This window comes from Hyalella azteca, unplaced genomic scaffold (assembly GCF_000764305.2).
Source record: "Hyalella azteca isolate HAZT.00-mixed unplaced genomic scaffold, Hazt_2.0.2 contig8562, whole genome shotgun sequence".
NCBI classification, from domain to species: domain Eukaryota; kingdom Metazoa; phylum Arthropoda; class Malacostraca; order Amphipoda; family Hyalellidae; genus Hyalella; species Hyalella azteca.
Window position 1 is genome coordinate 25,042 of NW_025938651.1, and position 24,488 is coordinate 49,529.

The 24,488-nt window shown below is 38.3% G+C and overlaps 2 protein-coding genes across 4 annotated transcripts; one reads left to right on the top strand and one right to left on the bottom strand.

Annotated features, from left to right (window-relative positions):
- Window positions 1-14,788: 14,788 nt before the first annotated feature.
- LOC108669585 (M-phase phosphoprotein 8) lies at window positions 14,789-21,857 on the top strand. Of its 3 annotated transcripts, none has more exons than XM_047881668.1 (10): window positions 14,789-15,038; window positions 15,782-15,885; window positions 16,462-16,614; window positions 16,890-17,009; window positions 17,756-17,889; window positions 18,186-18,282; window positions 18,598-19,672; window positions 19,898-20,086; window positions 20,474-20,679; window positions 21,034-21,857. In XM_047881668.1, the coding sequence occupies exons 1-10, from the start codon at window positions 15,026-15,028 to the stop codon at window positions 21,253-21,255; spliced, it is 2,313 nt and encodes a 770-aa protein (XP_047737624.1). In that variant the 5' UTR covers window positions 14,789-15,025; the 3' UTR covers window positions 21,256-21,857. The 3 variants fall into 3 exon arrangements, with proteins under 3 accessions (XP_047737624.1, XP_047737625.1, XP_018012454.1); XM_047881669.1 differs by having other exon boundaries at window positions 19,916-20,086; XM_018156965.2 differs by having other exon boundaries at window positions 18,189-18,282.
- Window positions 21,858-22,285: 428 nt separating this feature from the next.
- Window positions 22,286-24,051, bottom strand: LOC108669586 (elongation factor 1-alpha-like). Its single transcript, XM_018156966.1, is given in 3 exon segments — window positions 22,286-23,006; window positions 23,879-23,980; window positions 23,983-24,051. Coding segments are annotated over 3 exon segments (789 nt in total). The 5' UTR covers window positions 24,037-24,051; the 3' UTR covers window positions 22,286-22,373.
- Between the last annotated feature and the right edge of the window lie 437 nt (window positions 24,052-24,488).

The following is a 24,488-nucleotide window of genomic DNA, read 5'->3' on the forward strand; positions in this document are numbered from 1 at the left end:
AGAGACAGCATACGGGGTGTCTGGACATGCATACGGGGAGTGAGAGATGTGTGACCATACATACAGGGTGTGTGAGATGTGTGAACACGCATACGGGGTGTGTGAGATGTGTGAACATGCATACGGTGTGTGTGAAATGTGTGAACATGCATACGGGGTGTGTGAGATGTGTGAACATGCATACGGGGTGTGTGAGATGTGTGAACACACAGACGGGGTGTATGAGATGTGTGAACACGCATACGGGGTGTGTGAGATGTGTGAACACACAGACGGGGTTTGTGAACACGCATACGGGGTGTGCGAGATGTGTGAACATGGATACGGGGTGTGTGAGATGTGTGAACTTGCATACGGGGTGTGTAAGATGTATGAACAGACATACGGGGTGTGTGAGATGTGTGAACACGTTTACGGGAGTGTGTGAAATGTGTGAACATGCATACGGGGTGTGTGAGATGTGTGAACTTGCATACGGGGTGTGTGAGATGTGTGAACTTGCATACGGGGTGTGTGAGATGTGTGAACATGGATACGGGGTGTGTGAGATGTGTGAACACGCATACGGGGTGTGTGAGATGTGTGAACACGCATACGGGGTGTGTGAGATGTGTGAACATGGATACGGGGTGTGTGAGGTGTGTGAACATGCATACAGGGTGTGTGAGATGTGTGAACATGCATACAGGGTGTGTGAGGTGTGTGAACATGCATACGGGGTGTGTGAGATAAGTGGATCGACACGCACAAAGAATGAGCAAACGTACTTACGAAGTTGGCATCGACTGTACATGCACATTTTGCGCATGTACACACATTAATACACACGTGCATAGAGGTTCAGAAATGTAAACGGGATGTGCGAGGTGAGATGCCACGTATAGTGCATAGAATATGGAATGCATTGCCATCTAAGATTTACCGGTCAGCTTTGACCGGCACGACACAACACATGTGGACTCGCAATAATTTCGTTTGAACATTCAACTTGAATGTGCGCTGCACGCTTGCACAAATACGACGATTTCCGTCTGAAATTTGTTTTCAGATTCCATTATTTGTTAACGACTTTTTTGTAATACAATTTTAAACAGTTACTTTAAGCACTATAATCTGCTCAACAATTACTATAATTTTCAAATATTCCTAAATATTAATTTCCTAAATATTAATTTCTCTAGTTGTTTATAATCTTACTTTTTTTATTATTATCCACAGCAAAATCATCGATTGAGGGAAAGAAGAAAAACTATATCGTATCTCCTGGAAAATACGAAAATGACTCAAGCGACGTAAATACTTTTTTATTTCTAATCTGGTTTACAATGGATTATTTTTATCTAAATGTTATATATGATATTAATAAACGATGTGCAAAATCAACACTTATTCAAAAGTTTATGAACTGTTGATCGTGAGTTTACTGAATGTGTTCGTTTTGGTGTTTTCCTCAGCTATAGTGGAATAAAGATTTTTTTTTTTATCTTGCGTTCCCAATTTCACTTCTATAGTGTGTCATAACATAGTTCGTGATGAAACACAAAAACTAAAGTTAGCTGTTAACAGTCGCCAGGAGCTGGTGCCAGTCGCCTAGAGCTGGTGACAGTCGCCCAGAAATTGTGACAGTCGCCTACAGCTATTAACAGTCGCCTAGAGCTAGAACCAGTCGCCTATAGATGTTAACAGTCGCCTAGAGCTGTTGACAGTCGCCTAGAGCTGGTGACAGTCGCCTAGAGCTGGTGACAGTCGCCTAGAGCTGGTGACAGTCGCCTAGAGCTGGTGTCAGTCGCCTATAGCTGGTGACAGTCGCCTATAGCTGGTGACAGTCGCCTATAGCTGGTGACAGTCGCATAGAGCTGGTGACAGTCGCCTAGAGCGGGCGCCAGTTGCCTAGAGCTGGTGACAGTCGCTGGAAGCTGGTGACAGTCGCCCAGAAATGGTGACAGTCGCCTAGAGCTGGTGACAGTCGCCTAGAGCTGGTGACAGTCGCCTGGAGCTATTGACAGTCGCCTAGAGCTGGTGTCAATCGCCTAGAGCTGGTGCCAGTCGCCTAGAGCTGGTGCCAGTCGCCTAGAGCTGGTGACAGTCGCCTAGAGCTGATGCCAGTCGCCTAGAGCTTGTGACATTCGCCTAGAGCTGGTGACAATCGCCTAGAGCTGGTGCCAGTCGCCTAGAGCTGGTGACAAGGATTATATTATTGGTATTGATATTAAGATATAGGGGGTGTAGGGAAACTTCTGGTTTGTAGAGTCTTGTTTGTTCGGGGCCGCCATATGCCAGAGTAAACACACCCGGACCACGGCCGGAGAAAGCTTCCAGGTTGCCTGCGCTGTCCGTGCTAGCGTAGTGCATTAATTTGCAGTCTTTGGGGCGACGGAATGTGATTATGTTCACCTCATTGACTTTCAATTTTTCAGACAAATTACCATGACTTCTATAACTCGGCACTAAAGGGCTTATTTCAAAATATTATTATTTGGTACTGAATACCGTGGATTAAATTTCGGCCTTATTTTTGTTTAGCCCAGTAGTCAGGATGCATTATTTTTACCTGACATACAATGGTAGTTAAAACACGAGTTGTGTGTAGTCACATGCAAATCTCGGCCTTGCATCGCATTTGAGGCTGACCACGATGCTTGAATTGTAGTCGCTACTGCCGTTTTTGTCAAGAATTCTTCCGGTGATTTTCACTTTATTAAACGAAATCAAAACCAAACAAACCGAGGTGATTGTTTTTGTACAGTGAATACATTTAAGCTTTTGAATTGTCATCGTTGTCAAGTGTTTTCCTCCCAGTTCGTGCTTCCCCAATGAACCCAAGTATAAGCATGCAACAAACCGGGCAGTCACTATACTACGATGCATCTTTATCATTTGTATATACCTGGGACCTATGAATAATATTTATTTTAGAAGGAGCCCGTCAAAAATAAAATAAAATTATTCATACTATATCATTTAACATCGCCAAAAACCTGTCAGGTTTAATTCATTACTAAGATCCCACTTTCCCGTCCCATGTATTTTTGTAACGCACATCGCATGTCAGTCCCTCTAAACAAAATCTTCTCCGATGTCCAAAGTCCAGTCGCAAATCCAGATGTTTACTTTGTCCTGTCTACTTATCAGTTTGCATGGCATACTTCACTGTTGTTTACTGCAGCCAAAGATACAGTTACTGCAACCCAAGCCGCAGTTAATTTCGTACACGCCTGATACTGCTGCGGCTATCGTGTCACCGAAGCACACGCAGTACATGCAATTTACCGGTCAGCTTTGACCGGCACGACACAACACATGTGGACTCGCAATAATTTCGTTTGAACATTCAACTTGAATGTGCGCTGCACGCTTGCAAAAATACGACAATTTCTGGCTTAAATTTGTTTTCAGATTCTATTATTTACGACTTTTTATAATACAATTTTCAACAGTTTAAATAAACAGTTTTATAATACAATTTTAAAACAATTTAGGAACAATTCCTAAACATTAATTTTTTAGTTGTTTATAATCTTTCGTTTTTTTTATTATTATCCACACCAAAATCATCGATTGAGGGCCAGAATAAAAACGATATCGTATTGCCTGGGAAGTACGAAAATGACTCAAGCGACGTCATACTTTTTGTTTCTAATCCGGTGTACAGTGGATTTTTTTAATTTAAATGTTATATATGATCAATAATAAACGATGTGCAAACTTAACATTTATTCAAAAATTCAAAAGTTTATGAACTGTTTGATCATGAGTTTACGGCATATGTTCGTTTTGTTGTTGTTCTGAGCTATAGTGAAATTTGAATCATAAATTTTTTATGATTCTCCCAATTTCACCTCCGTAGCGTTCCTTATCATACTTCGTGATAATTGCACCTTCATATTGTTCCTTATCATACTTCGTGATAATTGCAACAGTCGCCTAGAGCTGGTGCCAGTCGCCTAGAGCTGGTGCCAGTCGCCTAGAGCTGGTGCCAGTCGCCTAGAGCTGGTGACAATCGCCTAGAGCTGGTGCCAGTCGCCTAGAGCTGGTGCCAGTCGCCTAGAGCTGGTGACAGTCGCCTAGAGCTGGTGACAGTCGCCTATAGCTGGTGACAGTTGCCTATAGCTGGTGACAGTCGCCTATAGCTGGTGACAGTCGCATAGAGCGGGTGACAGTCGCCTAGAGCAGGTGACAGTCGCCTAGAGCGGGTGACAGTCGCCTAGAGCTGGTGACAGTCGCCTAGAGCTGGTGACAGTCGCCTAGAGCTGGTGCCAGTCGTCTAGGAGGTTGGCCACAGCCACCTGGTGTCACTATCAACTCGCTCATCCTTCAGAATAGAAGATTTTTATCATTTAGATTCCGTATAATTTCCTTGTCCATCGGGAAAAGCGTAATATTGATATATAAATGTATGTCATACAATATCTAAATTAGTAAATTATCTTGTATATACAGAGAAATTTACAAGGCATCAAGTTGATATCGTGGTAATTTCTTGTCATCTATTCACGATACGCCGACGAACATAAAAAAAGGAAAATCTAAGCAGGAGCAACTTGATCCGTGAATAATTCAAGCATAAGAAGCAATGGTCGTAACCAAACCCGCCATACACAGCAGAGTTTAACTGCTCGAGGAGGGAAAATAAATAGTATGAAAGATAGTACGCAGAAAATAAATCTGTTGCCGTCCTGTTGCCACGTGAGGCAATACAGAGAGGCTTATGAGGTGGCGGGGCTATCTGTCGGGCTGGCGTCAGCCGCCATGGCAGACACTTGAGCCTTGTGAGCTGACAGTGATGGCAGCAGGGGCGACAGATGTATAGGTCACTGCAGTATGGCGACAAGGGAAAAACATTTGCTGGAGAGTGCTGATAAAGACCCGTAACTCTGAAACTAGGGAGATAAGTTTGAATGGCTTCAATATTTCAACTTATAAATAAATACATACTTATGAAAAATTGTTAGCCTACAAACAGCTTTGATGATGGGGCTTTAAACTGTTTTAAATCATTCTCAACACTGAGAGAAAATTTATTTAAAGAGGAAATTTTTAGCTCATTTTTGTATTCACCAACCCTGACAGCAATTTGGTTTTATAAGATTTTTTCCTGCAATTAATAATCCTCTACACTAAGAGCAGTTTGGATTATGAGCTTTTTTTCTTTCTTGAATTGCATTTAGTAATCCTTTACACTGAGAGATTATTTTTATATTGAGTTTTTTACTGTGCTCTATTTTCCTCAACACTCAGCGGTTTTTTAAATGATTTTTTTTAAAGCAATTAATGACCCTCTACAGTCTACAGTGATGGTAGTTCGTTTTACTAGTCTGTTCCAACACCTCTCTAACGTTTAAAGGACCGAAAAATTTCTACTTACATGATTGTAATTAACTTATAGCTGCCACCTACTAGTGCAGAATACACCAACCTAGTGCTATAGTTACCAAGCCTCGCCTTGGTCAAAAATCAGAGTAGGTGCCGGGACGACCGCGCTGCATGTTAGGTTATGTGAGATAAAATCATGAACAATAACCAAAATTCTAGTAAGGATGAATGTGCTAAGAGCATGAATAAGGAAAAATATCGACATTAAAATAGAATCCGAAAATTTCATTTGACATGATTGAGCTGCTACAACTTCACACTATGGTAGCATATCATCGTGCATTATGCCTGCAGAATTTCATTAGTCGTAATTTACAATATTAACAAGTTTATTGATGCATGTGAGTACGAAGCTTTATATACCCGACTTCTAAGTAAACTCCGAAATATCTATTATTCGTACAAATTACTTTATATTGATGGAGCTATTTTCTTTGTGGTTGTGCAGTATATAGACGAGGCTGTGTCGCTAGTGAGTCTGTTGGCATCGAAAAGTCGACGCTAGGTGTTGGTCAAGTTAGTGATTAACGGGCCTATTCCTTAGGGCCTCCAGTGAATCAATAAACGATGTACAGACTCATCTTTGATAGCCCAGAGTCCACTCAAGTATCTACGAAGCTATAAGATGCGAATGTCCTTCGCACTTGGTCCAATAAACTGGCGGACTATCACCTATGCTCGTTCCTTTGACGATTGTTGACTGTTGTATAGCGGAGAAATAATCGTTAGTGTATCACTTAATTTCATAACGATTGAATCGGTTGCATACACATTTTTAGCGCATTTTCTCATTTATGGAATAAATGCACTATTGTGCTCGCCATGTCCGTCTGTCTGTCTGTCTGTCCGTCCGTCTGTCCATCTGTCCGTCCGTCCGTGACCTCAAGTTTTCGTTGACGAGAAAATGCGCTCTCTGTCACTTACTGCAGTGAGTACTGAGTTATATTTTTTAGTCTCTATATATGTGATGATGGTACCACAAAGTAATGCGGTGATCACGTGATGTGAAGCAATCACTGTAATCTTCAATTAGAAATACGGTCGAGAAATTAATTTGAAATGATGAAATCAGTCGCCTTAACTTGGTTTATCTTGCTGCAGAACTTCTAATGTTTTTCCCTGAGCGCTTTAATTTGTACATTGTTGAAAGATTTAAAAAAGGCGTGAAAAATTTATTATACATTATGTAACAAGATTTTGTTTGGTTGATTTAGTTGCCTCACTATGGTTAAAGCTCGCGAATGCGACACACGGCAAACGTGTGCCCAACTTTTAATTTATTTATTATTTAGCTTCTTAATTTAATTGAATACTATACCTCAACCATCATGACTGTCTGCGTGTGACGAAACTTACGGCTCATATATACTTGAACTCTAAAACTAATGATTTAGAACATAGCAAAGAATGAAAAATATATAACATAAGTAAGAATAAAAATATATATAACACAAGTAACAACGCATTTTACCTAAAGATACAATGCTGCTTTGAATAAAATCGCGGAAAAACACTCCAGTTTCTCATAGCAGCAAATTCCCACAATTTTTTCCACCACAGTGTATATATAGGTTCATAATTAATTTTAAAAACACTCCAAAATGTTAAAAGTGTCTCTTAATTGATAATATAGGAAAATATCAGGGACAAGCCAGATTTGAGGAGTACATGAGGTTGCAATGCGGTAAATGTAACTCCAAGATTTGCGATTCCTGCTGAGTCACAGAAAAAAATTCTCGCCTCTACATCAGGATGAAGCTGTCGACGCGAATTTGCGACCAGGAGCTCGATAGAGCGAAGGAGTTTAGAGTAACTTATTGCCGATTATTGTCGAATTATCGACGCGTTATCCGTGTGTACAATACTGGTGCGATATAAACTCAATTTCAGGCCATAATTTAGGATGATCAGTCGAGTGCTTATAGGGAATTATCGGTTTTCAGGTGCCAGGTTGTCAGGTGAACAGCCATCTGGGATCGGCTGGTCGCCTTCAATAGCGCCGCCGTTCGTTAGATAGCGTCTGATAACCACGGCTCTTTAAGACGCCGCTTAGTAATATCCTAGGCACTAAACTTCGCTCCTTCCTTAATAGAGCTTTCATGACGGCCAGAGTTCCATCCATATCACCAAGACAATAAAAAGTCCCAGCCACATTCGGGCCCAGAAAGCGAATTAATCGCTTGTTTTGTTTCCTGATAGATCGTCCGCGGACTAATTAAGTCTATTTACCAGCGTTGCAATTTTTGTGAAGATGTATTTTATAAATATAACAGCGATAGTGGTATCAATATTTCTTACGTTTTATGGTTATACTTATGAGCGCAAAATTCGGTCTCTTATTCTTCCAGTCAATAAATGGTATGAAATAATTTACTAATGAGGAGCGCACGGTTTCCACGATCGAGTATCATTAAAGTTATTATTGTTTAGCAATTTCACCGTCAATTTGGCAACTCAAAGCAGCACGCGTGTCGCCAGTGGCATGCATATTGTAGATATTCAGTCGCAGAAGACACACGCAGCGCTCATTTTAAAAACTTATCAGCCATGTTAAATTTTTTACGAATTAATCTGTCTTGTTTTGTTCCTATGCTGGTCCTTTACTGTTCTGATCCTGTTTGGTTATTCCTTGGTCCCTGTTCAAAACAACAACTCGATCTGGTTTGCTGAAGACATTCGGCAAATTGATCGAGATATTGTTTTGGGGGACTTGTTTGTTCTTCTACTCGATTGAGTTACAGAAGACTCAGTTAAATGCTCAACTTATTCACTTCCGACCAACCGCTTTCAGCTATTTTTTTTTATTATAAATGCATTATCAGAATACTTCCGAGTAGCTACTAGGAGGACGCACATAAAATCGATATGCCAATAAGTAAAATGAAAATACCATTTCCCAATACCAATGAAAATATATACCTACTTTCTTCGTTTTATTTTGTAAAAATATATATTTTTGCCATTAGTTTCAGTTTAAATTGAATCTGGTAAACAGAATTTCTCTGGCTCTTTCCCAGAGAAACATATTACTTCAATTCCATTGTTTTCAGCACTTAGCTGGAAAAATCATGCCAATAATATTTCTACAATTTATTTTAAAAGTCTCTGTAGTCAGCGACTCATGCAAAAATTATTCTGACACGCTAGTGATTCCGGCACAGATAATTCTAATACTCTGTCCAATTATTTTCGATGAAACTGTGCTTTTTAACGCGGTCTTGTAATGTAGCGTTCTCAGACTGCGATCCGGTGCGCTTTCTAAGAAAAAACACACTCGTATCTCAAGCTGAATGTCTTTGCCGTGTAGCATTGAGCTATGTGCATCCCGTAAGTTTTGTACGAACAATGGCTACACTTAATTAAGACCTCGAAAGTGGCTGTTGGACACCAATATTCGAGGAGCGAGGCGCAAAGCGCTGTCTACATGTGAGTTACTGCGTAAGTGAATATAATGTATAGATTAAGAAATAAAGTCATGAAATCAAGAATTTGAAAGCAAAGAAAATTCATTATTTTCACACTAAAAACGATTTTTCAATTAAAATAATGTGAATTTGCTTTGTTTAATCCTTGTTTGTGAATGCTTGGTTGATTTGATATTAAAGCGTGCGGAATGTATAAATGATTGTGTGTAATTTAATGAATAAATTGATATATTATTTGAAAAACCAAAAAAAAAACATAGTAAAATCTCAGTAATGTAAATATTCTAAGATAAATTATATATTCATTGCACCACTTGAAGGCAAAACGCAGGCTTGTTCGTGCATTGTAATATACTAGACACATGTGACGTCAGTGGCCGGGCATTAATGCAGTTATTGTCTGTATGCCCATGCAATCCGTCTCAGTCAGCAGAAGTAGTTCTCTTTGAAACTAATATGCTCCTAACAATAATATTCTTAAGTGCTTGGCTTCTTAAAGCTACGTAGCCTGACAAGCTTGATTATTTTTGAGCTTAAGCAATGCCAGATGTGACGTACTAGTCTGCAAGTACGGTCATAAATTTTCTTGGCTGCAACATAATTAAACGAAAGCGACGCACTTAATATTGTTGACCCAACCTTGAGAGTGCAAGGGTTTTGAACTATAACCTCATTTGTGATGATAAAATAATAAATTAATCAAAGACGTTGTTTTAAACATAGAATTCGCATAGAATTTTATTTATAGTATGTATGGTAGTGTCTTCATCTAGACACTTACCAACGAATAAAGAATGATTGACCACTTCTAGGGCTTAATCATTCTCAATCTTGATTGTCTTATCATAGCGCCATATCATCATAAATGATTACTGAATACTGGGAAACTATTTTCATCTCGTCAGTCCAGATTAAGAATGAAACTTTGAGATCAAAATTTGCTTTTTTACAAATGTTAGGTACAAATTAGCGAAAAATAATGCAAAGTGTAATTAATGTGCTTGTAAATGCACAAGTTTTAATTTCATAATTTTTCGCTTTGGTTTTTGTGCCTCGCATATTTATTGAGGTGTATGAACCATTTCTTTTCACTTATCTTTCGTTCCCAATGTTCATGGCGAATGTTCAACAAGGTTTACTCTAATGCAACCTGCGGGTCATGATTAATAGATAATTAACATGATGTGTTAATTGACTTCATGAAAGAAGAACGTAAGTGAACAAAATAAAAGGGCTGAGCACTGGCCATCATTTTAATATGTTTCGGTGCAATATATCTTAGAGGCTAGGCTGAACTTGCGATAGTCAAACTTTGTGAACGATAGTACAAACAAATTAATAACATTGTAATGTTTCCTAGCGTTGTAAAATACGGGTTCTACATGGTACTAATTTAAGGACACTTTAAAAGTATCGCCTCAATTGCATCAATAGTGCCACACAATCATTACAAAAATATGCACAAGTGAACAATATTTGACGAAGGCATGAATCATGATGCTCATCGAGATGGGTGAACGTCATGGGGGGGGCGAACTGTCCTCCACTATCTTTTTACGTTATAATTCTCAAATTTTCTTGCTCGTAGCGAAAAGTGAACTCCACGAGGGTGATAGCTGCACTGACTTCCATTATGATATTACGCGTCTCATAAATTATCTTGCCCATAGAGATAGGTGACCATCAGGATCAGGATATACGAGCCCTTCAAGTGGCCAAGCTCGCACGGTCTCACACGTAAATCAATGGCCCTGTGAGTGACATAACAATAGCCACGGCGCTGCTCACCGTCCGCCTATCCGGACACAATAGCGGCCATCTCGATCCGGCGCTCCCGCACCTCCTGATCGGACTGATACCACGGACCAGGATTATTCCTTATTAGTTCTGGTTCTTCTTCTGAGTCCTTTTTTTTCATTGGCAGCAGCAAAGGTACTCCAGCATTTTTTCAATCGCAACAGCCGGTTCTTACAAAAAAAAATTTCTTTGTTTCGACTGTCAATCCTTTCTTCTCGTTCGTGCATCGTGCAATTCCACATGCATAGGTATATGTTATGCTCGTGAAGTGTTGCGAAGGAATAACCTATTAGATTTTTAGATTAACAATTAACGTATCCTATCATATCATCAAACCTAGTATTCAATTATAAATCTTCGACACGTAGAACATATTCTAATATAATGTCTGAAAGTTTCCTCAAATATTCAAGTCATATTCTAATCCACACTTCATATTAACTAAATTTGATCTGATTCGAACTTCACGGCATTTATTTAAAAATTTTTCGCTCCAAACAGGTAAATGAAAACATCGACAGGCTTTGTTCGCTCAGCCATTTCATAAACATGATCGATGCATCTCGAAAAGATATGTTATTTTAGAGGAGTTTAACTACAAAATACTGTTTTGGAAACATTCAAATGAGATGAACTTTCGATTAGTAGTATCTTTGTCAATGAACAATTGATTATCTGCTCGTGCGTCTGCGAAAAATGGTGAATATATTCACAATTTTCCGCCATCTCAAATCAACCCAGAAGATTTTTCCTAACCCGGCAAATGATGGCCTGTGGACAAATTACTGGGCAGGACCTCGCGGTGTCGCCAGGAATTTAATTTACGATGCATTGAAGTTTCGATGAATCGGTCAGATGCCGAATTTGGATGAATATTGATTCTCCTCATGAATCTTGGATGCCGGGTCACTCAGATCACGCATGTCAATGAACAAAAGCTTGCGTAAATGGCGTGTCAAGCTCTATAAGACAGCAATTTTTCCGTGAGACTGTAATCAAGATCAGCGAGCTCATGCAAGCCTCTGAGTCATGTCTGACTGCTTATTACCTGTCTTGCGTGTGTGTTATTGAACTGCTGGATGATAAAGCATTTTACTATAAATTCAATTTCGAATATCATGATGTTATTATAATGATTGAAAAGGTATGTGGTTTAAACATACTCGTTCTTTTTTCGAAAAACAGTTTATAAACGTCTTGTGGAAGTTTTAACCTCGAATTCTCGAGGCATCCAGAAACGAATTCAAATTTAACGTTTGTGGCTAGTTATGCTGAACATCGAATTCATAATTTTGAATATCAAGCTCTATGAAGTTTCGTAAATCGTTATTAAAACTATAAACAATATTCACGTTCCTTCTGACTCAAAATGTAGATGCAACCAAGGATAGGAGGTAAGTTCGATTGAAAGTTGCATTATCATGCATTATCAAACATGTCCATTCTTATGAGAAGTAAATAGGGCAATTATATACCTACCAGTTATATAAAATCAAATAAGGATTAAATAAATATAAGTTATGCAAGTAAAAATCATCTGCACAATTGAGCATATCCTTCCTCGGAGCTCTGAAGTCTATAAACGAGTTTGTTGAACACATTATTGTAAACTAGAAAGGCTTCCAAAAATTTTAAAAAATATAACTCAGTACTCACTACAATGAGTGACAGAGAGCGCGTTTTCTCATCGACGAAAACTTGAGGTCACGGACGGAAGGACAGGCAGACAGACAGACGGAAATGGCGAGCACAATAGTGCATTTTTTCCATAAATGAGAAAATGCGCTAAAAAATACTTCAATTGTGGTTTATACGAAATGCTTAATTAAATTCAAATTACAGCTTACATTTTACCTATGTCACATTTAGACTATAAAAATCTTACCTTGTTAATGTTTGAATTAAATTCAAATTACAGCTTACATTTTACCTATGTGACATTTAGACTATAAAAATCTAAGCTTTTTAATGTTTGCATGAACCATGGTCAGTTAAACTGGCGCAAACAAAATTGCTTTTTAAAATAATTTTAACCTAATATGTGCAGCAGGCATTATAACGAAATTTCGTTTGATGCAAACTGAATAGCGGCGTAAAAATTTATAAACAATTTAAATTCAACGCAGCCTTATCTTCCACACATAATCACGTACAGAGTAGCTCATAATTAAGCCGTTTCCGAAGAAGCCTTCACAGCTCAAATTAATCTATAAAAATCAGAAGTTAAAAGTTTCTATAAATAGTGTTATATACGATATAATTAGCATTATAGGCATGCAGTCCTCAAATATGATGCAATGCTTGAAAATTTTCCTGAAAAATACGTACATTATGCCTCTTTATTGTCTGAAACGCAACGCAAGACTCGTCGCTCTGCCTCTCATAAATTCACAAGCTTCGTTTTGAAGTTTAGTGTATCTGGTGATCAGACCGGACCATAAAGAGCTCTCGTGAGCGGGTCATGCCCGAACTGTTGAGGTAACAGATCTGCTGATCAGTTCATCAGGAACCCATGTTTTGACGGCCAAAGGCGTGTATTGACGGACATCTGTAAAGCACACGCCCCGAGCACGCAACACACTCAAATTTCAAGGAATTGTTTTGTGTTGGACACCTTCGCATGATGGAATCGAAGCTTGTTGCCTGGTGGCATCCCACGGCAGTCCAGACAAATTTGCAGCTAAAAATAAGACACCTGATGTAACAAATGTTACTAAATTCATCTAGAATTAGAGTTAGTTTGTCTATACTGTATTCGTTTTCTATGATAGAGATTAAAATTAAATTAATGTGATTTTTTCTCATGATTACTTTTAATCTATTGTGTGGGAAGAATCATCAAACAATCTTCGACACCTCAAACCTTCAGCGTTGATTTTCATGAAAGATTACATTTTTGTTTCATTATTTTCATTTTACATGCAAGTGAATTTCGGTCGACAAATAAACAAGATAGATAACGTAGATACTGCTGTCTGTTGACTAGTCCGCCATTATACCGTTTAATTGGCCTGAAGCTCGTGACGCTGCAGCTAACCTACACAAGGAGTTAACGATGAGAAGATGACGTGTTACTCACACGAGAACATGACAGCGACACTGCTTACACATGTTTACTCCTACGCGCTTGGTGCGAAGAGTTTCAAAGAATTCGCTTGTCAACATCGATTGGACATGCATAAGATGACACTGCACGAGATGCACGAACATGAAGAGTTCTTAGAGAATTGCAAAGAGGATGTGATGTTGATAATTTATCGTCAGGTCGATTAATAAATTAAGGAAGAAAGCAAGATTTCAATATATCCTCATATGAATTTAATCTCCAATAAAATAACGCAGTTTTCACCTATCAAAACACAAGGGTGTGCAGAATCAGCTGTTTATTCAGTCTCTGAAGCTATTTAATTACTGTTGTCAAACTCTCTATCGACAAACATGATTGAATTGTCAGTCCTACGACAGGTTTAAAATAATGTGCGGAAACATGCTTTTAACATGTAATCACATATATTACCTTAGACATAAAAAGTGCTACTCTGCTATATTTTTATAGTATAACTGTAACTATTTAACTAAGTTTGTACGCAAATGAGGCTAAAATTCCGAGCCAAAATAATTCTGAAGCTGACAATCCAGCGCAATTTTTCTTAAGTCTTCCACTGGGTGGAGTTCACTTCCTTTCAGCAGATAACTAACAAGCGCCAATTTCTTGAAGTCTAAATCAAAGGTTCGCAAAAGCCGCGCCTTTTCATTTCGGTGCCACGACTGCATGAGAGTAGAATGTCTCGCCCACACGTCCCTTGGCCCCGAGCGATCGACCATACTTGCACGTTGGTGAACGCATTCCCCTTTTTGAACTCAATGTTTCACGAATGTAAACGTAATTTCAATAATTATGTATTCCCTCGTCTCTTAAGCATGCCGATCTTCGCCAATTTTTATTCTATTTTAGTTGTGGCATTTTAGTTAAAGCTACTTATACCTCTGCTAAAAACAAATTCAAGTCGATTACCTATCAAGCCGTTAAAAAGTTGTTATTTCCTACAAATTGTGATTCAATAATCATTTTGCAATAAGATATCATAAATTTAATCAAATTTAATTATGTTGGTGAATAAATTATTGGCAGAGCTTTTATCTTCGATTGGGCGGAAACCTAGATTTTAATCAAAGAACAAGTGGCACTGCTACTTCTCTCAGTTGCCGGTTGTTTACTGATGAACGGGCAAATGGATACTTATTGCAATGAAAACTCAAATTATACATCGTGATCGTGTTATCCTGTGTGTGCTTATTTGAATTCATAAAATTCTGGTGCGAAGCAATATGAACGTGTTGATTTCACTTGTCGTTTGAAAAATTAATGAAGAAAATACCTATGTAGGCTAAGGCGAGACGCGATCGGGATTCTGAAGTTAATCTTCGAGATGGCGGCTCAACGTAAGCGGCTGTTGAACTCTATTTCATAAGTTTTGATTAATATATGATAATTCTAATTAAAAAAAACATCACATTTCAAGTGTAACAAGATTCCGTCATGAGTGTTGTAATCTTTTTAGTTTAAAATTATTCGACCATGACGTTGGGTTAGATATGAATACCTATATTTTGACAATTTGTTGCTCTAAACTAAAGTTATGAATTTTTTTTTGTTCGATGAAACTATTTGATTTGGTTTCCACTAGTGAAATTCATCGAGTTTGCAAAAATAACAACTAAATGAGGTTGATACACACATGATTAGGTATGATACAGATGCCAAATTAAATTCGTGAATGTTTTAGCCATTCCTATATTAACTCTCTGTGGGAATACAAAGAAAACAATGCAAGGGGGGGGGTAAACTTAAATAATTTGACGATCCAATAAATGTAATGTAAAATTCTCAACTTGAAAGTAGGGACTAAGAATGATAGCGGTGTACAGTTATAGTTTAGTTTGATGTTATAATTATGATGTTTATTGTTTATATTGCTCAATAATTATTTAAGTAAAATGTGAAGGTTTCAGCTAATTTAAATTATTTCATGCTCTAGGAATCTATTGAATGTCAGATATATTCGTGCGTTTATTGAAATCACTAATTCGTAGAACTTGAACGAGCACTTAGTGGTAATTTATTGAATCTTTTTACATATTGAGTGATTCATTATCACATTATTTAATGTACATCTTTATTTTAGAAAAAATGGACCGGGTGGAATCTGGATCAGCTCGCAGCCCTGTTGTGGGAGAGGAAGGTGTATTTGAAGTCGATCGTGTCATCGATATCATGTGGAGAGATGATGTGAGTGACAGTGAGCCCAATCTAGCAAGTAAAGCTAGTAACCGTAGATTATTTGATGCATTTTAAATTTTCAATTTTTTTTTTTCATCTGAGGTGCATACAGTATTTGATATTAACTGCGAATTTGGGCGTTCGTTTTTTCACATTTGACATCGACCGACGAGTCGATTGTCAGTGCAAAAAAGTATAGACAAAGTTTTTTTCCGATTTCAAAAATTTCAAATCGTTCTGATGATTATTCTGTTCTGTAGTTGTAACTAGAATAAATTTTATGATCTTGAAACTTGATCTTTGACAATATAGTAGCTTCAAGAAACGGGCTTCCAGCGAAATTTCTGTCTCATTAACACGCTTAATTATTGTCATGGCTTCAGAAAAGTCTATTTGGTTTCCTTCGTAGGTTGTACCTTGTAAACAAATTTCAGATTTGGTATCCAGTCCCACTACATCAAGCATATAATTAACAGATAATGATAAACAAAGAGCTTTGTTTAAACTAAACTCATCCTTTCTACTAGTTCGCTGACAAATAATATTGCATTTGTCTATGTGAACTTACTCCAATGTTCTGCATAGTGGGAAAGCGGCGCTGGTGGTCCTCTGTACCGAGTTCGCTGGAAAGGCTTCCCGCCAATCGAAGACACGTGGGAACCGATTGACAACTTCACACTCGAAACTAGAAAAACTGTGCGCAGATTTGTCAGGAGCTACAAAAAGATGCAAGAAACGGTAATTCTGTTCATTATAAAATACGTTTTAATAGGATTAAATCTCTTGACACGTTCCCTACTCTTTATTCAACTTTGTATTGAGTGACAATCAAGTTTCTTTAATTATGATATCGCTTTGAAGTATGTTTTCATTTTGCTATATGATCATTATCTAGTTTTAATATTCTGCAACTAATTCTACATCTACATTATGTAATTATTATCCGTTTGTAAGCGTCTGCTAAGAATTTCATGTCTCAATTTGTGAGCAACTTGATTGGTCCGTACGTGAAGGAACGCAAGTTACGACGCTCAGTTATGGGCGACAGCGCGGACGTGGAGTGCCGCCATGTCAACATCCTGAGCCGCGAAGTGAAGTGCATACAGAGCATGAGGTGTGACACTCATCGCCAGGTCAGTCGGTTCTCTGTTTCTTATTTTTTCCCTGCATTCGTTTGACTGCTTTGTGTTTTTCCGAGCATAGTTTTTGTTCATTTGATGGATCTGGAAGTGTTGACGCTGACTTACCTTCAATATTTTTTAAATCTCCAGTTTCAGTTGTGTGTTCGGCAACTCTGTTTTTGATCTCTTAAAATAAAGCGATACTTGTATCAGAATACTAATAAACACTCGAATATCCTAATGTTGATCTACAATTCTCGCTAAAATCAAGGTGGCTATGGTGGCTCCCGTAATTTTTTTATCATTCTGAACGCAGTTTCTTAGTCCTTCCAAAGTAATGAAACTCTTCAGGCATTTTTTGACCAATAATCAATTTATAAATATTGAACAAGATGTTAGAATTTTTTAAATTGAATACGGTTACTAAACCCTGGTCTCCGAAAAATTGAGAGATGTTGAAAATGTTGCATTTTGCCATGAAAAATAATATCCTGCAATGCTCATTGTGACATGAAAAATAATAACCTGCTGAAATGCTAACTTTTTAATGAAGAATGCTCTCCTGCAATGCGTATTTTAACTTGAAAAATGCTCTTTTTCATTCAAATCTTATTTTAACAAGAAAAATAATATCTTGCAATGCTCATCTTGAAAGGAAAAATTGTATCCCGTAATACTCATTTACGCAAAAATTTATATCTTGTTATGCTCATTTTACATAATAAATGATATCCTGCAACACGGGTTGCTTATGCTAGCCTGCGCTGTGGTTTTACCTGGTGGCCTGGAAAGGCTTGGGCCCCGAGGACGCCACTTGGGAGAGCGAAGTCTACTTAAGACATGCTTCGGATCTCATACTTCAGTACAGGACCAGCCATCCGCTAACTCAAGGGTGCGTCACATTCACTAGTGTCATGTAGTTCATAAAATCAGAAGACCCAATAATGTTGGTTCTGTCGTCAGATTTCAAGTAGTACATTTTTACGATTATTTATGTCAATTTTATGTCTACCCTTGAGTTTTCTTCCAATGTGTCGATCGACCGAAAATGTCGATTACATTTCTTATGCGATCAAATTCTATTTCGCGGGTGGAGCCAAATCAAATTTTGACCATGAAATGAAAGTTTTAGTTTTTTAACAATAGTTATAATCAATGACGAGGTAATTAACGGATTTCATTTACTAGCAGGCGCAACAGCATCAGCTCTGGATTGTCGCCTCCTTCTAGTACGCCTTCAGATCCTACCAAGTTGTTACTGGATGGACCCACTCCGAGAAAACAGGTGAAGCAGCGTTTAAATTGAATTATTAAAATAATCTATAAATTTGGTCTAAAATTATATTGGTGTAATGTTCAGAGCGTCGTTATTATGAAATTGAAATTTGGAATTAAAATGAAAATCATTCAAATTTTGCATGAGCCCCATTGTGTTGAATAAGTTTTTATTAAGTACGTTCACATTTGATATCGTAGAATGCATTGCTTCATCAATTTTTATTTATTTACTGATCGAAAATGTAAGACAAATTATCGTTATAATTAAGCTTGAATAGATTAATTAAATTCTAATGGAGGTAAAAGAATCATGCTTCCACAGAAGGAGAAACTCGTATTCGTGAATGATCTCATTGATGACAAAATACGGTACGAGCCCAAGTCATCAACTAAAACTACCCCAAAAGACCGCATCGTCATCTCCAAAAAAGCTAGCACATCACGAACTCTGAACACTTGCGAGAAAGTCAACAGAACAAATTCGACAAAGAAGATCGCTACCGATTGTCAGAATTACGATATGAAGGCGAAACAAAGTGAATTTCATTGTCTTCCTGGAAAATCTTCCACTAGTGCAGAGTTACACGGGAAAAAAGTATCAACTCGCAAACTTTGCGAAACGGACAAAGCTATAAAATGCAAGACAAGCAGCCACAAGCAACGCACAGCCGCCCCCTCGAAAATCTCTGGAAACCTCGATAATTTTGAACAATGTGATCAAGTCGATGGCCTTTCATCAGACTCGGAAAACGATAAAAATCCTAGGAGGGAAAAATCTCATTTTCGAAGACTGATTCTTCCTGATGACTCCACTGACTCCGAAGTGGGATCAGATCAGGGTCTTCGATCGTACAAAAACAAATACATTAAAGATCGCAAAATGGAAGAAAAGAAACGTCGTAAAGATTTGATGGCCAAGAGAAAACTGCATGATTTGAATGTAAATCATCATAAACGGACATATATAAGGGGAAGAGCGAAACACTTGCCTAAAATTGTTACAACGCAAGATTCTTTTTCAACAGATACCACGAGAGCTAAAAGTTCTCCCATTGTCAAGCCATCGATCTCTGGTACGTCAGACCCGACAAAAACGAAGGAAGAAAGCTCGAAACGTACTCGCAATCTTCACCTCATGCAGAAGTTAGAGAATATCTTTGGTTATGATACCGACTCCGAAGATTTGACTTTGTCACCAGCAAGTTTTTGCTCAAGCAGCGGAAATGTCAGCTTTCAAGGTAAAAGTAGCGAAAAATTTTTGGAATGGAGCACGCAATGTCCCGAACTGCCAAGCGCTGGGCATTCCTCACCATTGACTTGTAAATTGGACGAAGATTCATTCAAATCGCCGTCATTCAACACGCAAGACAACTGTGCTATCGTTGAAAAATCTAGAGGTAGGTCATGATCATACATTAACTGAACGAAATTTTAAATTGTGATGATCCTGTACTCCCTCAGTATTGCTAGGTAGTATACGTAGCAACTCAACAACACATCATAGGCAACGAGGTACGCCATTTGGCTGCTATTCGCATTTGTAACAAGCTGAATGCCACACCATCCTGTCACTTTATACATATTTTCTTACATAAAACCTAACAAAATTAAACTAATTCAAGGTTTGGCGGTTAATTCAGGCGTAGATGGCAAGGGCTCTTTGCAAGTCGATGGTGCGGAGACAGCAATGGAAGTTCTTCTGTCCGGACTGCCTGACTACGATCCCATTCGACGCATGGAAACCTTTGCTTTGGAAACTTCCCACAGCTACCTCCTGACTGAAGAAGATTTTATTTCAGCTATTGAGGATGGTAAATAATTTTTTATAATTAGAGTATAATATTTAATATTAGAGTATGATATTTAATATTAGAGAATTATATTTAATGGCAAAATTGAATTTTAGAGCTCCATTTGTAGTTGCATAATGGTGCCGCCTATGGTGACTAATGGTTGTGCTGCTTAGAGGAATGTCTATTAACTTGCCTGAAACATGAAATAATATTTTTTAATACAGGAAAAATATTTGTCACCATCATTTTACAATACAATCATAATTTATAATTTCTTCTGCTTGCGCAAAATGTCGCAAACACTGATGCATAAAATTTACAAGTAATCACAATAGAAATTCATTTCACACGTACACCATAACATTTTTACCTGCGACAAATACCCCCACCCGTTTAAATTTGCAGGAGATTACAACACAGCACTGCAGTACCTCGAGTGCAGCCAGCGGAGTCTGCCACGCCTGCCGTACGCCAGTATGCTGATAGCCGCCCAACGCCAAGGGAGACGAGACGTTGCCCAGCTTCTCGTTGCAGCGGCGATTGAGAGCTCCCATGACAGACGAGACTGGCAACATCACTGGCTGCCAGCTGTAGAAGAGGCTGCCCGACAGGTAGCATTGAACTTTACATATGTTATTCTATATTAAAAACGGTTATACTCTGTTCAACTAGTCTATGGGTCTTTAAGTAAAAATTTTGTTGTTAATTAAGAAAAGACGCTGCCTTACTCGTCTGAATCATGAGTACGGTTATAAATATTATACCAATAGGTGAAACATAAAATAAGACGTTTAGCAGTTCATGATGGATAACTTGATATAAGAAATCTCGTTCAACGTTTTTCACTTCAAATAATTTCCGTTTGCAAAGCATAGCTACTATTTTGCAATAATAATGAAAAACCATAATCCTTGGTGCGGCTATGCTGTGACATTTCTAATTGATACTTTTTATCTTCTCACAAGGGTGACTTGAATACGTTAATGATGCTTGAGCAATTGATCCGAAGTCCAACTTACTTGTTCTCCATTTCGGATGAGGAAGATACTTCACAACTCGCTCAGACCCAGGCAACTCTCGAACGCGACAAGATGTTATCCGCTGTCAGATGGTCGGGTTTACATAATGCCGAGCGTGCTGCGCAAAAGCACATCATCGCGGCACTATGCAAGAACATTATATTCTGATATCCCGTTTGAACTTTTGTTGGTTTAATTTTTTTTAAGGGCAAAGTTGCTAAAGCTATTGAGACCGTTGTCATTACATGTTCATACTCAATATGATCGCCATCAAACTAATACTAATAGTATGGATTTCAATGAATGGAAATAACCCATTTTTTTGTAATGGACAGGTGAAGAGCTATTTACATTAGGAATATTTGTACCTTTATTTATTTTGAACATCATGCCAACGGATGTTACATGTTAAATATGAAAACTTGTGCTTTGATGTTCCCAAACGATAAATACCACTGGTCACCGTTACTGCAAAAATCGGATGGATTGGACAAATTATCAGTTGATAAAAATTTGTATTGTAACGAAAGCTACGAAATGCACGCGTACTTGAATCGATTGTTTTCACACACATTCCCACTCATTTGAACCTTTCCAATACACCTGCTTTCAAGAGCAGTTGAATTCATCTGTGCGTGCATCTCGCTTTCAACCATATGTTCATTCATTGTAACCTGAATTTTGACCTGTAACTATCTCCTTAGCGGTCGTGAACTGTTGGCTCAACGACAATGTAGCACTTGTACAACATTAGTAAACATTGTTCGAGCCTTTGATAGTTTGATTTTAGTCTGTTTTGAGAAAAAAATTGCAATTGTAAGTTATGAAAAATATGAAGTCGTGAATATCGTTCGGTTCTCTTGCTTGCAACGCCAGATCGAAGACACCGCTACCAGGTGTCAAATAACGGCTCGATATCATAGCAGAGAAAATTGAGCTATTCATTCTAAAAATGTTAATCGATGAAGTGAGTACTGAAAATACTCAATATGGTATTGCGTCATTTGTTACTTATGAAAACAAGATTCTGAAATAATCTGAACGCTTCTAAATGGAACCGAGCCATAATTCTTCACATGCAACTACAAATGAATATTTGAACATTTTCTATAAATTATTCAAACAAAAAATTCAAAAAATAATTTCCAGTATTAAGGGTTGAGTTAAGTTGATGTGCAGGGATAAATAAAGCGATGAGTTCTACGCTTCCACTGTACTGCGAAAACAGAATACCACTTTATAAAAATAGAACGCGACAGTTTTCGGACTATGAAGTCCTTGAACCGTTACTTCTTCTTCAGGGCCTTTTCGGCAGATTTAGTGGTCTTGGCGCCAGCCTCTTTCTTAGTGACATCCTTGATGACACCGACGGCGACAGTCTGCTTCATGTCGCGCACGGCGAAGCGACCGAGGGCAGAGTATTGTTGGAATGATTCGACACACATGGGCTTGCTGGGAACCATCTTCACCATGCACGAGTCCCCAGATTTCACGTTCTTAGGGTTAGCCTCAAGCTCCTTACCGGTACGCCTGTCGATCTTGGTCACGAGCTCAGCGAATTTGCACGCAATGTGAGCGGTGTGACAATCCAGCACTGGAGAATATCCAGCCTGGATCTGACCAGGGTGGTTAAGAACGATAACTTGCGCAAGGAAATCAGCAGCCTCCTTGGCGGGGTCGTTCTTCGAGTCCGAAGTGACGAAGCCACGCTTCAGATCCTTCACGGACACGTTCTTTACGTTGAATCCAACGTTGTCACCAGGATTGGCTTCAAGGAGAGCTTCGTGGTGCATCTCGACAGACTTTACTTCAGTCACGGGTCCGTTGGGAGCAAAAGCCACCACCATACCGGGTTTGATCTTGCCGGTTTCCACACGACCAACGGGCACCGTTCCAATACCGCCAATCTTGTAAACATCCTGCGGGAAGAAAAAACCTCTAGTCATCTGGTGCAAGGAACCCTTGAGTCCTTACTCTAGGAAGCTTATCAGAGCATAGAAAACTATTGGCCACCGAAATAATTAAATCAACATGGTACGAGATTCATTGTGTTTTATGATCATGTACATTTCACAGAATTTTTCATTTGTCCATAAACTATTTAACATCAAACGGAGTCACGCTAACTTGACTAATTTTATTGCAGATGGACAGCGAATATCTAATAATCTTTTCAGGAAAATTTTTTTATCCAAGCCTTTAACCTTTCCAGTTATCTAGTATAGCATTGCCTAACTTTACAAATACGCTAACGAGATCACTTTAAAATAATTCCTAAAATTTAAATTTTATATTGATAACTGAAGTGAATAAGACTACTATTCTGCAAAAGGCTCGCATTAGATTTTTTCAACTGTAAAACAAAAATGCCATCATTTCCAACACAGAATAGAGGCCATTTTAACCTATGTTGTCCAAAAAGCAAAGTTAAAATAATAACTCTAGTGTTTTCCCACGCTATGAAAATCTGGTAGCTCAATCTACAGTAACAGATGAAGGTATAAAGGTTTACATGACAAAGAAGGTTTAAACGTTTCGGATATCAAGTTGGAAAGGCGGTATCTCCAACTCTCCAGCGACACAGCAGCCATGAATGGTTTATTAGACAGTAAGACTGCTGTAAATAGGTTGATGGGATACTAATAGGAAAAAAATAACTACCGACGAATGTAGAATGTCTCCAAACGCGAATATATCCAAGCCCCCAGCGTTATAGGTAGTAAACAAGACATCTTCTGTATAATTTTTCTATGCTGCCAACTAGAGAGCAACACAACTTTTCCACACTAACCTGGAGGGGAAGTCGAAGAGGCTTGTCAGTGGGACGAGTGGGAGGCTCGATGTTATCCAGGACTTCAAAGAGCGTCTCGTACTCGTAGGCGCCGCTCTTGCGTTCGATAAAAGTTCCCGTGAATTCAGCCCAACATTGTTATCACAAGACCTGCGCATAAAAGAATTGATACACACGAGCTTCAACTGTAAATATTTAAACTAAAAATTTACCCATTGAGATCATGAAGGAAGAAACTAACTTGGGAAGAGGTAAATCTGGAATCATCAGAAGCTGCAGTTCCATAGCAAATTCAATTTCACAATGCGGGAGAAAATCAATTCTAGCACATAGAAACCAAATCCTTTTCATGGTCAGGAACTATTTCAGGAAACTAGCTGAAAGATCACTAATCACAAAAATACAATTGTTAAATTCAGTAAAACGGCCTCTGCCCAAGTTTAGTTTAAAATTATATCATAAAAAAGTAATTGCAAATTACTTTACTTTGATTGATAGAATTGCATTAGTTGCAGACGCGCAAAGGTGAAGAAATTCAAATTTCTGAGGCTATTTCAAGTGAATATTAAAAATCTCAAGACAATTCTGTTCACTTCTGTTTTTTCAACAT